We start from the raw sequence: 15,069 nt of genomic DNA, 5'->3' as shown, positions 1-15,069 counted from the left end.
GCCCAATATTAAATATCTAAATTCTAAATCTAAGCCCAAAAATCAAGCCCAAATTTAAATCAAATTTTAAATGAAATTTAAATTAAAAAAATAGGGAATCCCCACGAGGAATTAGTAGAGGAATCCTTGTGGGTAAACGGCGGGGCCCCGTGGGGACCCCGTTTCCCCGACGGAGAATCCCCGCCTTCAAATGGTGGGGATGGGGGAGAATTTCCCCCACGGGGCCAGGGATGGGGGATGCCCCTCCCCCCCACCCTGCCCCGGCCCCATTGCCAACCCTAACCGATATGGTTCAACTTTGGCATTCTAAGCAAGAAAATTTAATTAATTATTACAAATAATAATTAAAAACAGCTCATATTTGAATATGGACCAATCAACCCGACCTAAACCATCTGAACTGGCTCTCTAAGGCTCCAATTAAGACTGTACTGGACCAGAGCAGGTTGAACTGGACAAGAAAAGAACCAAATTGGTCGAACCGGCTTGACCCGTGCGAATCGACTCACGAATGCGCACGTCTTTCTGGGTTAGGATGAGCAGCGTTGCAATGCTCCACCCCAACGTTACAACGCCATGGGTTTCATCAAGAGCAGTGTTACAATGTTGCCTGGCAGAAGTTTCAAATCCAATTTTTTGTTGATGACCTTGCTTGCTACAATCTTCGATTACAGCCTAATTTGAACTCTATTGACTCCAATAAAATTACACTTCAGAGCATACATATAAACTCATCAAACAATAGCCAATTATAAATTTAACAACATAATCAAAGAGAAAACTTATGCCAAAGTTGAATTTCAACCATATCAATCAACCAAGCATATATTTATAGAAATTCACCCACCAAACTCAAATTAATGTTAATTAAGTACTTAAATCATGCTCTGATACCAATTGAAAGAGTAAATAAGCATGCAGCGGAAGAAATCAGAATCAATAAGCACTCTAATTACACTTGATTTGAGTTTAAAAAACATGTATGAAAATTATTTTCATAGAAGAGGGTTTCAGAACTTGTACATGTGAAGAATTCCATGAAATCCAAGCTGACCTTGAAATTAATAGTAGACCATCAAGAGTTTCTTCTCTACTATCCTCTAAATTAGATTGTGTGATGGAAACATTGAAGTGAGGTCAATTAGGTTAAAAAGGAAGAAGGTTTAGGAGAGAGTTTGTCAATCTCAGAATTTTCAGCAGCATGGTCCTCTTCAAAGCTGAGATTCAACTTATTTAACAAGATTAGCCATGCAAGCACATACTTAACTGCTAATTGACACTTGAATTAGCACTAAGTAAGTGGGAAAGGTGTCTAAATTGGGTGAAACCACCCCAATTGAAGAAAAAATGTTGGAAAATTCCACTCGAAGTGAAATTTCCAATTTAGTTTCCTATTTTTCTATCTAATTTAATTTTCTCTAAAATTAAAAAAAAAAAATCAAATCCGAATTTGATTTTCAAAAATTGAAAAAATGATTTTTAAATAATTAATTAAACAAATTTAATTAATAATTTAATATCAATTATTAAATTAATCAAATACCTGATTTATACGTGAATCCTATTCATGTAATTAAATATTTAAATATCCTATTCTTTCCAATTTCGTTCAATTTCAAAAAAATTAAACATTTTAATTGTGTCGAATAAAATACCCTAATTAAATTTGAACACTTCAAATTCAAAATTCTAATTTCGAATTTGGATAGTTCAAATCCGCTCAATTCACTAAATTAAGATATAATTTTACGAGCTAGTAGAGGGATCTAATGAACCTACAGATTATGAGTTCCAACGACTTAAGATTAATTGACTAAATTCTTTAGACCGAATTAATTAATATTCGTTAATTATCGAGACACACCATTATAACTCGAAAGTTGCACTTTTCTCATTGTAGATATATTTTTGTCCACTTTAACCATAATTCGTAAGTCAATCCTTCATAGGTTGTTCGTATTTAGATCTTGGTCAAAATTATCGTTTTACCCCTGTAAATATATCTTGCTCCTTAAGCTCCCATTGAACCTTTATTGAACAATTGGTTTATAGTCCAACTAATAAACCATATCCCACTCAGTCATGCAAGGATAGGGTCCATTGTTCAAAACCAGGAGTCAGTACTCAAGGAAACAATCTATCTACTAACCCTAAATTGGGTAGGAGTGAATTCTATCTTGCAAGACTATGTCCCAGCTATCTATTCGGTCTTATCTCCAAAATAGGAGGCTTATTGAGCAATTTTGTTGAACTACTCTCACCTATGCAGATCAAAGGATAATCTCAAATAAATAGAAGTTCGAGATTGAACTATGTCTCAGCTATCTATTCAGTCTTATCCCCAAAATGGGAGGCTTATTGAGCAATGCTGTTAAACTACTCTCACCTATGAAGATCAAAGGATAATCTCGAATAAATAGAAGTTCATAGTTAGCTCAGAATTAAGATCGAGTTACCCTAGGTCATCGAATTCGAAATAGTCAGTTTTAACATTAACGGTCGTTATAAAGAAAAATGACTATTTCGAGGTCCGGTCTTACGCAAACATCCTTTGCATAGGATGCCCTCACTCGCATGTCTCCACATGAATGATTTTGAGATCACATCATTTGTATCAGTATACAAAGTGGGCCACATCCAATAGTGTCATCAGGATGAGATACCCAATCTCATCCATATACTTAAAAACCATTTTGGCTATAAACTTAAACTCATTCCATATTTATGTCTCTACATAAAGTTAAAGTATTCATACTATAGCCATGAATTCGTTATTGGATTTTACAATAGAATGCAATATCAATGACATTTCATTGAATGAATAACTCAATAATACTTTTATTGATAAATAGAATATGTTTCCAATATTTACGAACTACGAGTTTTAGGACATTCCCAATAAAATCTTGAAATGATTGATGTATGTTATGTATAATCAACATGACATTGTTCTAAAATTTTTATAAAAACCAGATTAGACATTTTCAATCCATAACAAAGATAAGATGCATGCTCACCTAGAGTTAACAAGTAACAACTTTTTTTAATAGTTACAATAGGTCGTTATCTTGTAAATCCGGTTACAAACTCAACCGGTCTATAATCCTGTCTAAGGTTGGAGGTATTTAAGTTGATGGTTTACGGAACACCTCCTACCTGGGGATTATAACCGAATAATTGAGCGTTGTTAACTTAATTTTATGAGTATGCGTGAGAAATGTGGGGTTTTAAAACTAGTTTATCACCTAGACATCGTAGGTTAAATCCAAATATAAAAGTTATATTTGAAAGATCACCTAGACTTAGGTTATTTAATTAGCCGGAATATACCTAGGTAAATTTTTACCCAAAGCAAATAAAACACTTCAGTGGCAGATTAATAATATATATGATATATTGTTCTTAGCTCTCACGTCCCTAAGAGTTCATACTGTGAGATTCATGCTCAACTTCGTGTCACCCTGGGAGTGACCTCCATTTGGAATGTGACAATGGTGGAGCAGCTGCAAATTCTAAAGAACCTAGAAACCATAAGCGAGGAAAATACATTGAGCGCAAGTACCATCTCATCAGGGAGAACGTACACCGAGGAGACGTGATCGTCACGCAGATAACCTCATAAGACAACTTAGTTGATCCATTTACAAAGGCCCTCCTGGCTAAAGTGTTCAAGGGTCACCTAGTGGGACTAGGACTATGAGATAGATAGACCTAGGGCAAGTGGGAGAAATACTGAGTATATGATGCCCTAGTTTATTGTAATTATTCTCTCGTTACTCAACATTGTATATATTTGTATATACGTAAATCCACTGGAGTTTTAGTCCAAGTGGGAGTTTGTTAGGTTGTATGTCTTAAAACTAGCCGTTCATAAATATTCAACATATTTTATTTGCAATAAAGATATTATTGAGGTTTAATCAATAAAACTGTTATTGAATATGTAAATTGCACTGTACAAACTAAATTTAATAAACTAAGATCCATGACTATTATATGAATACTTGGACTTTATGAGGAGACCTAAAGATTGATCAAGTTCAAGTAAATAGCCAAAATGGTCTATAGTATATGAATAAGGATGGGTACCTTATTCTGGTAACACTATCGGATGTGACCCATTTTATATTTAGTACAAACGATGCAATCCAGATCATTCATGTGGAAACAGACGAGTGGGGGTGTCCTGTGCAATGAGTTTGTGCAAGAGCAGGACCAAGAAATAAGCCACTCTTACTTTATAACGTTGTTTACTATTTAAGACTGACTATTTCAAATTGATGACCTAGGTAACTCAACCCTAATCCTAAGTTACTATGAACTCCTGTTTATTCAGGATTATCCTTAGATTTGCATAGGTGAGGGTTGGCTTAATAGTGCCAACTCAATAAGCCTCCCATTTCAAGGATAAGACCAAGTAGAAAGTTTGGGACATAAGGTGCAGGATGGAAATCATTCCTACTGCTTTTTAGGATTAGTAAAGAGGTTGTTCTCTTAAGTATTGATTTCAGGTTTTAAACAAAGGGCCCTACTCTCTTGTTGGCCCGAGAAGGACTCGGGTTAGTAATTGGATCACAAACCAATTGTTCATTAGAGGATCAGTGGAACCTAAGGAGCAAGATGTAATCTCGGGGGTAAAACAGTAATTGACCCATTTGTTATTACGAACAACCTGTGAAGGGTCTACTTACTGATTACGTTTAAATCAAATGGGTAGAAATATATCTACGGTGAGAGAATTGCAACTATTAGGCTTGAATGTTGGTTAATTAGGTTAAGAGTTTAATCGATTAATCTCGGATCGTTGGAGCCCATGATCTGTAGGTCCATTAGGCTCCCCTACTAACCCACAAACAGATTAAACCTTAGAATAGAGTGATGAATTAATTTGAAACATTCAAATTCTCAGTAATTATATGTGATATAATTAAACATTTAATTAATAAATTAGACAAAATTGGAGAATTGGATAATATTTAAATATATTTTAAATATTAATTACATGAATAAGAATTGTGAAATTGGTGTTTAATTAATTTAATATTTGATATTAAATTAATTTAATTAATTAAAATTATTTAATTAATTATTAAGAATTAATTTAAAATTTAATTATAGAATTAATTTTAAAATTAATAGATTTTATTGAATGTTAATTATTGAATTAATATCTTTTTCATTATATATTGAAATTTGATTTCAATTAAGAAATTGATTTTGTTTAAAAATCAATTTAAATGAAAATAAAAATAATAAAATCCCAAAGCGGATTTATCCCACATTTGACTTGAAAAAAACCTAAAATTTTCACTTAATTCTTGAAGTAATAGGTGTCTTCTTCATGTTAATTGGAATTGCATGTTGAATAGAATAAAATTCATTTTTGCTGAGGTTAATGGTCATGCAATACTGAAACTTTCTAATTTTGATGAAGAAGAAGCTCTTCATACATTTAGAGAAGAATCAGAAAGTTGACTCTCCATAATTCTCCATCAATTCATGCTCATTTTGGATCCCACAATCCAATCTAAGATCCAAGAGAATGGTAAGGAAGATCAAGTAGTGGTCTACTTCAAATTACTGAAGAGAATCAAGTTGGAATTTGAAGTCTTCAAAGGTAATTTCTGAAACCCTCTTTTTATTCAATAAGCATGTTGTCTTAATTGTTAACTTTGATGGATTAGAGTGCTTATTATCCTGATTTCTTCCGCTAATTGCATGCTAACTCCATCATGAGAATAATTTTGACATAGGTATATGTTATATTGAGTTTGTCGTTAAAATAAGTGTACGTGTGTGTGTGCACGTGCGCGCATGGGGGGATTTGAGTTTAAAATGTGTAAATACGGGTTGGTTTGAAGTTATATGTTGAGATTGTTATTTGTATATTGAGTTTGAGTTTAAATAATGGAAGCTAATGTGAGTTTTATTTGTTAATGTTCTTATATTAGGTTTAAAGTCGGTATAGGGATAAATGTATAATTATGTTTAAGTTTAAGTTGGGTTTTAAGTTCTATATTGACTTTAAGATTGAAATATGTAGATTGAGTTAGTTTGTTTCAATTCATTAATGTTCTTAGTTGTGTTTTAAGTTCTATATTCATTTGAGATTGGTATATGGTATATTGAGCATTAAATTTATTTAAATTTGTATTTTGTAGGTATCTCGAGATTTATGTTGAAGATACATCTCCCAACAAGCTTAGTCAGGATCTAGAATTGTGTTTTATAGGTAGTTTGTTATTATGTAATGTTATTTTAGAGTTTAGGATTTGTTGATGTTATCTTATACTTAAGACGGATGGTATTAGTAGTTGTTTACTTGACAAATTCTTAAGATTCAAACATGTTTTCTAGATATTATTTACTATTGTAGACATCTAATTAATTTTGGTAATTTTTATTTTAGTTTATTTGATATTTGTAAGATTCAAACAGGTATGACATTTGTAAAAAGAGAAAAAAAAATAGATAAAAAATTTAGTAAATAAAGAAAAAAAGATATTTCTGACGCTTAAATATATAATCAAAAGAAGTAACCAACTCTCGACGGTATAGAGGTAGGAAAAAGTGCAATTGCACGATAAAATAGTTCTCATGATAACTTTTGCCGACGGTAGTATCGTAGAGGAAGTGTTGGGCTAAGTAACTATATCCGGATGCCGAAAAACACCATTGGTATATGTTAACTTCGATCGACGATATTAATTTATTCTTACCGTCGAGAGAAATGACTCGTCCCGAAAACATCATTAAGGGTCGATAGAAAGCTCCATCGTCGATCCATTGAGATATCTTTTTTGCCTACAACAAGGCATTTTTGGGTCGGGACAGGTTCTCTCGACAACGTTTTTTCGATGATGCTGCCGACAATTGGTTTACAGTAGAAAAAGATTTTGCCGATGGTATTTTAAACCTTAGCCGACGGTTTTCGTCGTCGAAAAATGTCCAAATTCTTGGATTGCTTCTTGAGAATCTAAAGGAATAGTATAATGATTAAAACATCAAGTAATAATAAAAAATAAAAAAAAATACAACATGGAGACTTAGAAATGAATTTTATAAGGGGAAAAAAGAATCATAATCCCAAATTTTCCCATAACACTAAAATTGGCCAAAACAAACTCAGATATACCAAAGAAACCTACTCGAAAAGAGGACTAAAAGAGTTCCTTTCGAACTTGCAAGTAATAAACTTGACACAACCAGCAAAATTTTGAATCAAACAAAGGCTAGCATCTAAAGGGGATGGCAAAGTGAAAGAAAAAAACCATGGAATTAAAATAAGCTATCATCTTTGATCTTCGTGCATGTATAAAAATATGATCATGTCAATCACCTACATAAATATATAAATATACGATTAATTATGTGAATGTCGAACTAGTAAGGTAAATATATAGATTTTTATTAAGTATAAATAAATAGACATCAAAATAATATACTAATAATGGTCACTTGTTAGATGGCCATGCAAGCATGAGATGTATATATATAGTTCATGTTTAAAACAAAATTATAATAAAGATAACGAGAAAAATAATTTTAAAAATGGTTGTTTTTAAATATAGAAAAATAAATCAAAATATTTATAAAATATGACAAAATTTTAGAACTATCAATGATAGAGACTGATAGACTTCTATGAGTGTCTATAGTGATATTGATAGTGTCTATCAACGTCTATCATTGATAATTCAAAAATTTTGTTATATCTTATAAATATTTTTAACAATTTTACTATTTGAAATAATTTCTCTTTTAAAAATCGTATGAATTATTGGTTAGCAAAAACATATATCTAAACAACAAAATAAATAAATGACATGAAAAAGAAAAGAAACTTAAGAAAAAAAAAATATAATATAAAAAGACTGATTTAAAAACCGAAAAAGTAAGATAATATGAAATTTCAAATTGAAATCCATATTTAAAGACAGATTAAATCTAAATTTAGAGAATTTTCAAATTTAGAATCGAGATTTATGTTAAATATCCGCATAGAAAGGGAAAGCCATATAGAGAGTTCAAAATTATGATATCGATGTAGCTCGAAATAATGAATATGATGGATTAATTATAATGCAATTAAAGAAGTTGTTAAAAGACATTTTAAGATTAACACAAAAGGGATTCATGAGTTGTTCATGTAGTTTGCTATAATTATGAAAACTTCCAATTATTACTATATTTGCTAATAATTTGTGCTACAAGATTCAATTTTTCATTTTTTTTATACTTTTCCCCATCAACAATTATTCAAGGGCTTCTAATTTTTTTCGGCTAATAAAAAATTGAAAATTTTTTTAAAAGACGAAGAAGAAAGAAGAGTTTATCACATAATAAATAATTATAATATGAGTACAATCTAAAATATACTATAATATTTTTTTCGGTTTAAATACTATTTTGATCCCAGTACTTTTGGTGTTTGTCCATTTTGGTCCTTATACTTTCAACGTTGGTTCATTTTGGTTCCTAAACTTTAAAAGTGTTTATTTTGATCATTGTTACTTTTAACTTTAGTTCATTTTGATCTTTAAACTTTTAAAAAAGTGACAATTTTTATCCTTTAAGAGTGAAAATGAAGGGATCAAATGATAACTTTTTAAAAATATAAAGACAAAAATGAACTAAAATTAAAAATAGAATGACTAAAATGAACATTTTAAAGTATGAGGACCAAAATAAACTAAAATTAAAAATATAAGGATGAAAATGAACAAATTAAAAATATAAACACTAAAATGAATTAAAATAAAAAATATAAAAACTAAAGTAATATTTGAACTTATTTTTTCCATCTAATCGTGCAGTTATTTCGCTATTATATTTAGATGAGGCATGGGCGCCCACCCATACGTTCACAATCACGTATCTTCGACGCCTTAAAATTTGGCCGCCGCATTTGATTTTATGAAAATTTGCAATATGGGCGTAGCCTAATTGTTTCATTTTTGTCCCTCAAAAAATTGCTTTATTTTCTTTTTAATTCAAATATCTTCGTCATATTCTATGTCCGTATAAAAAAATATATATAGAAAAATTATTTTAAATGATAAAATTGTTGAAAATATTTATAAATAATAACAAAATATCACAATTCATTTATAATAGGTCGCAATTTAGTCGATGATGTTGCTACAATTGGTGATGAACTTGTTTTGCGAGGATATATAGGGAGAAATTTTGGTATTTAGATATTATTTAGTCAATCATGAATGATTGGTTATGAGACTATATAAATGATAGGCACGGATGAGAGTATATCGCTATCTATCATTGATATATAGTAAAATTTTATTATATTTATAAATATTTTAATTCATTTTCTGTATTTGAAAACGATCCAAATATATAATTGATTTCTGTTTCAAAATATATATGTATACATAACTGATTCAATGGGACAAATGCACAAGCCGCCCACGTCTCCATAACTATCTTATGAGATAATGTCGACAAATTTAGACAATCAAATCTTCAAATTTATTCCAATCAAAGCGGCAAATCTTAGCTTCCCGATATTTTTTTGGTTGCCCACTTCTAAGCTCTAGCCATTCTAAATGTGATAAGTTTCGGTCCAATATCTAAACACTTTTTTTATATAATTATTTTTTAATTTAGCAAGAGATATGAAGAGATTAATATCCGGCATGAAAAAAAAAAAAAAAAAAGGTAGTACATGTCCGTCATTACTAATAGATATTTTTCAAGTACTTTCGTAAATCTTTTACCAAAACATATATGTTTTTTTATTATAATTTATTGGATACACGTGATAATATCATTTTTAGTGAATCTTTGAGCAAAAATCGTGTAATGTCCCAAACTCAGGATTCAGAATCTAAATTCGGCATCCGATAACTCCAACATTCTCCTACATCCCCCGCAACCTGGCATCGTCATCTGTTCTTATCTTGGACTGCCTCCAAGAGTGAAGCCACAAACCATCACAGATTCAACATAAGATTACTCCAAGCTAGGCATGCTTAACTTTGGACTTCTTATGATTGAACCACCAAAAAGGAAGGTGCACTTTGTTGGTAGAGGTGGCGACTTTCAATTCTTTTAAGTCTTTCTTAATCATACTTTCATGTTCTCATGATACTCTTATATCTCGGTTAATTCATGTCTCCCTACTAAACTCGGACTATTACAAGGTGTCATTCATATGTGATCTCGGTTTATTCATGTCTCTTTCCTAAACTCAGTTCATTCATGTCTCATTCATTCATTATCTATCAATGTCTATCACTTAGACATCTATCAGTATCTATCACTAATAGTTAGTTTGTTCCATAGAAAAGTGAAGATATTATCTCATTCGTTTACAACTCAAGAACATAATAAACAAAAAAAATAACTATCATAAACACTAATATCAAACCATTTGTCAATACATATAAAAAAAATGCAAATATATTACATCATTGATTAATTTGTTCAAATTCGCAAGTCCTACTATTGTGACCTTTGCAATTAGAACGACTACATTTTAATGTACTTTTAAATTCACCTATAGATCGAATCATTTGTTTTCTAGGTCTTCCAACGTGACATTTAACAAGAGGAGGTAATGCTTTCATGATGTCATCTTCAGCCCTCCAATCTAGATGAACTCCAACAGGTTGAACACAACTTTTATATGTTGCTAACAATGTTCTTGAACAATAACACTCAAATACGTAAGAATAAGTATCCAAATTAAGCATCCGAAGTACAACAAGTGCATGTGCACATTGAATTTCCTCAAGATACCATACTCGACAACTACAAGATCCCAAGTCTAACTTCACTATGAATTGTTTATCTTCATCCATTACCTTGTATTAATATTGTTAATGGGATCAACCTAATATATAAAAACGAGAAATGTAATCAGTATCCACAAGTGTAAAAGAAAAACGAGTGTCTATCAAAGATAGATACAGATAGAAGTTTATCAGTATCTATCTCTGATAGACCATGATAGTAGTCTATATGTGTCTATCAGAGATAGGCACTGATAGACACACATAGATTACCATCATGGACTATCAGAGATAGTCTATCATTGTCTATCTCTGATAGACAACAATAGAAGTCTATTAGTGATAGATGAAGATATAGACAGTGATAAAGTTTTCATGAAGAAAATTGTAAACAAATTTAATCAATCAAAGCGGAAGATGAAGAATGGTAATAAATGGATATGATGAGTAGAGATGGATGATGGATTAACTTCTCTCTAAGTAAGAAAAGTAGGCGATACATCAGAGTGGATGTAAGCACACCTTGTGAAATACGTACAAGCTTTCCTAAATCAGATCCAGGTATAAATCTAACTTAGGTTTCTTGGTAAGTCCCAGGTCGAATGCAGGAATTTTATAGTAGTCTAATGCAAATTCTGTTTTCAATCTAATGCAGAGGGTTCTTAAATTCACTTACGTGTTGATTATGTACACTAACCTAAATGCACGCATACAAGAAGAAGTAGGAGTTCAAAGGGAAAAAGGAAAAATTATGGATGAATAGTTCTAAGTACTGATGATATGCGTTGATCCCAAGTGAGAGTAACAAGCTTGTGAGTATGGTGAAAGTGAGATAAAAATGGTATGGATGCTGGTTTACAAGCTAAGTGTTTGTGTTATGCGTTGGTGTTTCTATTCCTCAGTTTAGATTTAGTTCAACATTTCTCAATGTGAATACCACATGTATTCCTATCTCTAGGGTACATGTGTTGATTACAAATAATAGAATAAAGGTGCAAGTAATTTTACCTCTAAACCTACTATGCGCTCCGACTTGATGTGTTCTATAGTTAAATGCCTTCTCTCAAGTGGTTTAACTACTTAGTAACTTCAATCAACTGATCAGGATGATTGACATATGGAATTCAAACGTTCATTAAGTCAGAAAACTAGTAGACACAAGCAGATTTGAATGTAAACAAATGGATAAGTGGTGAATAATCAACGATTGAATTAAAGATAGCAAATGTTTGTACGATAATTTCAGTTGAATGAAATGAGAAATGGAAATGAGATGTAAAAGAAGAAGTCAAGCTGTAGAGTCCAATTTCTTGTTCTCTTTGGCTCAATTTTAATACTTGTTCAACCAACTTGATGAAGAACATAATGAAGACTCCTCTCTCGAGCTTTATCTCCAACAGCTCCTCTTGGTCAACGGTGAAAATGGGTCTTCCTTCCTATCTCCTTTTTGCAGGCGACAGAATTTAGTTGAAGTACCAATTGAGTTACGCTCTTGTTGATAAAAATAATATTAATTTACTCTATCTCTTTATCTTTTACTTTGTGAAACATCAACGCTTCATCATTTAATTCTATTTAATGATAGGAATTTATTACGTAATGAATTGCAAGATGACTACAATTAATTATTTCGTTGAGTTTAAAGTGTGTTATTAAATGAGGGCATGTGCATATGCCTACCTTCACATATCTCCGATGGATTATAATCAAGCCGCCACATTTGACATGCTTCTTTATATCAACACCAATTGTTTCATATTTTATTTCAAATATATTCATCCTATTCAATGTTTCTGAAACTAATATAAATATATATATTTCTATTTTTGGAATGTGTACTTGGTTAGTTTAGATATCGACTTTCAATTTTTTTAAAACTTTCTTAACCATACTTTTATGTCTTCCGAATCTCTCTCATTCAAATGTGATTTCAGTTCATTCATGTCTCCTTTCTCAACTGAGAAATTACAAGGTATCACTAAAAATGTAACCCTTTTTTAATATCCGAGTTACAGATTACGGACGTTGATTCAAATTGCAAGTATAATTTGATGAATTAAAAGCTTACAATGACAAATTTTCTTGTATTATGATATAGTACATACTCCTTTTTTCTTCAACATTTGACATATCACTTATTGATATATTATTTCACTGTGCAAATCAATAACAAACAATGAATGAAGCTACTAGAAATTTTTTCACTTACAGAAAATAATATATACTTTGGTTGAGTTTAAGGATGATGATGGTAATTTTTCATATGTCAAGCCAGGTTTATTCCCACAAAACATAATAGATCAATGAGAGTAAAAAAAAAAAAAAAATGGGTCCCATTTGATTAATTTTTGTATTGTTTACTTGTGTTCTGCATTTGTACTGACACATAGATCTCACATCCAAATCTGTAATGAAATAACGCAATTTAGTTGATGGATAAAGAGTACTCAATTCAATTGCATTTGAGAATTACACCTTATTGTTACCATTATCGCTATAGTTACCTTTACTATTACTGTTTGTTATTGTTACAGCTGAAAAGTTATCAATTTTGACATATGTGTTGGTACTGTTACTATTATCGTTATCATTTAACCTTCAAAGGTAGAGATAGAGGCAACGGTAATAGTAAATTTGACAAAATTCATAATTTTACGTAAATGCTATCAAAATCAATCTAATTATACATTTACGATTAAAACTCATTATAATTTATTCATAGATAAAATTTATTACAATTACACTCATTTTTGTTATGGTTTGGTAAATGTAATTTTTTTTTCAATCATTTTCTTAATATTTCGAGGATGACATTTGTCGAAAGTATTAGGGAAAAAAAAAAAGTTGAATGTTAAAGCATTTTAGAAGCACCAAACACCGGAATTAATGATGAATGATGATGAATAATGATGATAATAAGTTAAAAAATATTTGTTTTATGCAATGGGCATGCCGTAGACGCCACTTTCAATATACAACTTCGACGGTCAGCTTAAGTTTAGAAACGAATGAACTCAAAATTTTATTAAAGATTTTTGTATAAATAGAGAGGTCGATAGGAATACTATATTCATCAATCTCTCACAACTTGAACGTTTGGCTGACAAAGAGAGAGCAATGGCAACAACAAAGAGAAATATTGTGTTGTTGGTGTTTGGCTTAACCATTTTGTTTCCTATTGTTCAATCCCAAACTTTTGATGACTTTTGGTTTGTTCAACAATGGCCGCCAGCGGTTTGCGCTTTACAATCAGGACGATGTGTAGGACGAGGGACACGATCCTTCACAATTCATGGTTTGTGGCCGCAAAAGGGAGGAAGCTCTGTAACTAATTGCGCTGGCAATTCCTTTGATTTCACTAAGGTAATACCGAAACACGTAAAGTATCTCATTTTTCTTTCTTAATCATTCATTGATTCTAAAAACTATTATGAATATGGTTCAACTAGTTAATGTTGTAACATCATAGAATACAAATCATATTTCATTTTCTAAATTGTTCTCTGCTCTTTAAATATATTATGTGGGTGGTTTCAGATTGCGCACTTGGAAAACGATCTGAACATAGTTTGGCCGAATGTGATAACGGGAAACAACAAATTCTTTTGGGGTCACGAGTGGAACAAACATGGGATTTGCTCAGAGAGCAAGTTCGATCAGGCAGCGTACTTCCAGACGGCGATAAACATGAGGCACAGTATTGACCTTCTTAGTGTCATGAGAACTGGTGGAGTAATACCAAATGGAGCTTCAAAGGCGAAGCAAAGAGTAGAAAGCGTAATCTCATCCCATTTTGGGAAGGATCCAATTCTTCGGTGTAAAACAGCATCAAACGGCCAAGTCCTATTGACGGAGGTTGTTATGTGCTTTGATGACGATGGTGTCACCCTTTTAAACTGCAATAAAGCGAGATCCAATTGTGCTACGAGTTTTATTTTCTGAGGATAAACTCTTAAATTCTCATGCAATAATGTTATTAATAAGTCGTTTTATACTTTACGATTTCATAAACATAAGCAACAGAATATGTTGTTGTCTTTCTATATATCTATAATTGAAATAAGTTGGTGTATTGTTTATCCTGATCTCTCTGCGTTAAAGTTGTCGTTTTTTATGTTTTAAGGATAAATTATTTGTAATTTTTGGACGTATAAACCTTTTCGATTTTGTTATTATTTTGTCTTTTTTACAAATTTATAAAAAAAAAATTGTTTATTTATTGCCAAATTAGACCTAACCAAATCGATTAAGACAGGAGTTATCCACTTCAAAAAGGACAAAAAAAACTAGTTATCTCTTTGATTAGTTTGAGTTT

The 15,069-nt window shown here is 31.3% G+C and overlaps 1 protein-coding gene across 1 annotated transcript; it reads left to right on the top strand.

Annotated features, from left to right (window-relative positions):
• Nucleotides 1-13,783: 13,783 nt before the first annotated feature.
• On the top strand, nt 13,784-14,839 carry LOC120091531 (ribonuclease MC-like). The gene is made up of 2 exons (XM_039049606.2): nt 13,784-14,117; nt 14,292-14,839. Exons 1-2 carry the CDS (start codon nt 13,872-13,874, stop codon nt 14,694-14,696), a joined length of 651 nt encoding a protein of 216 aa, XP_038905534.1. The 5' UTR covers nt 13,784-13,871; the 3' UTR covers nt 14,697-14,839.
• Nucleotides 14,840-15,069: the final 230 nt, after the last annotated feature.

This window comes from Benincasa hispida, chromosome 11, assembly GCF_027475165.1.
Source record: "Benincasa hispida cultivar pf3 chromosome 11, pf3_genome.v1.1, whole genome shotgun sequence".
NCBI lineage: Eukaryota > Viridiplantae > Streptophyta > Magnoliopsida > Cucurbitales > Cucurbitaceae > Benincasa > Benincasa hispida.
The sequence above is the reverse complement of the archived record's forward strand: the minus strand, read 5'-3'. Positions and strand labels throughout refer to the sequence as shown.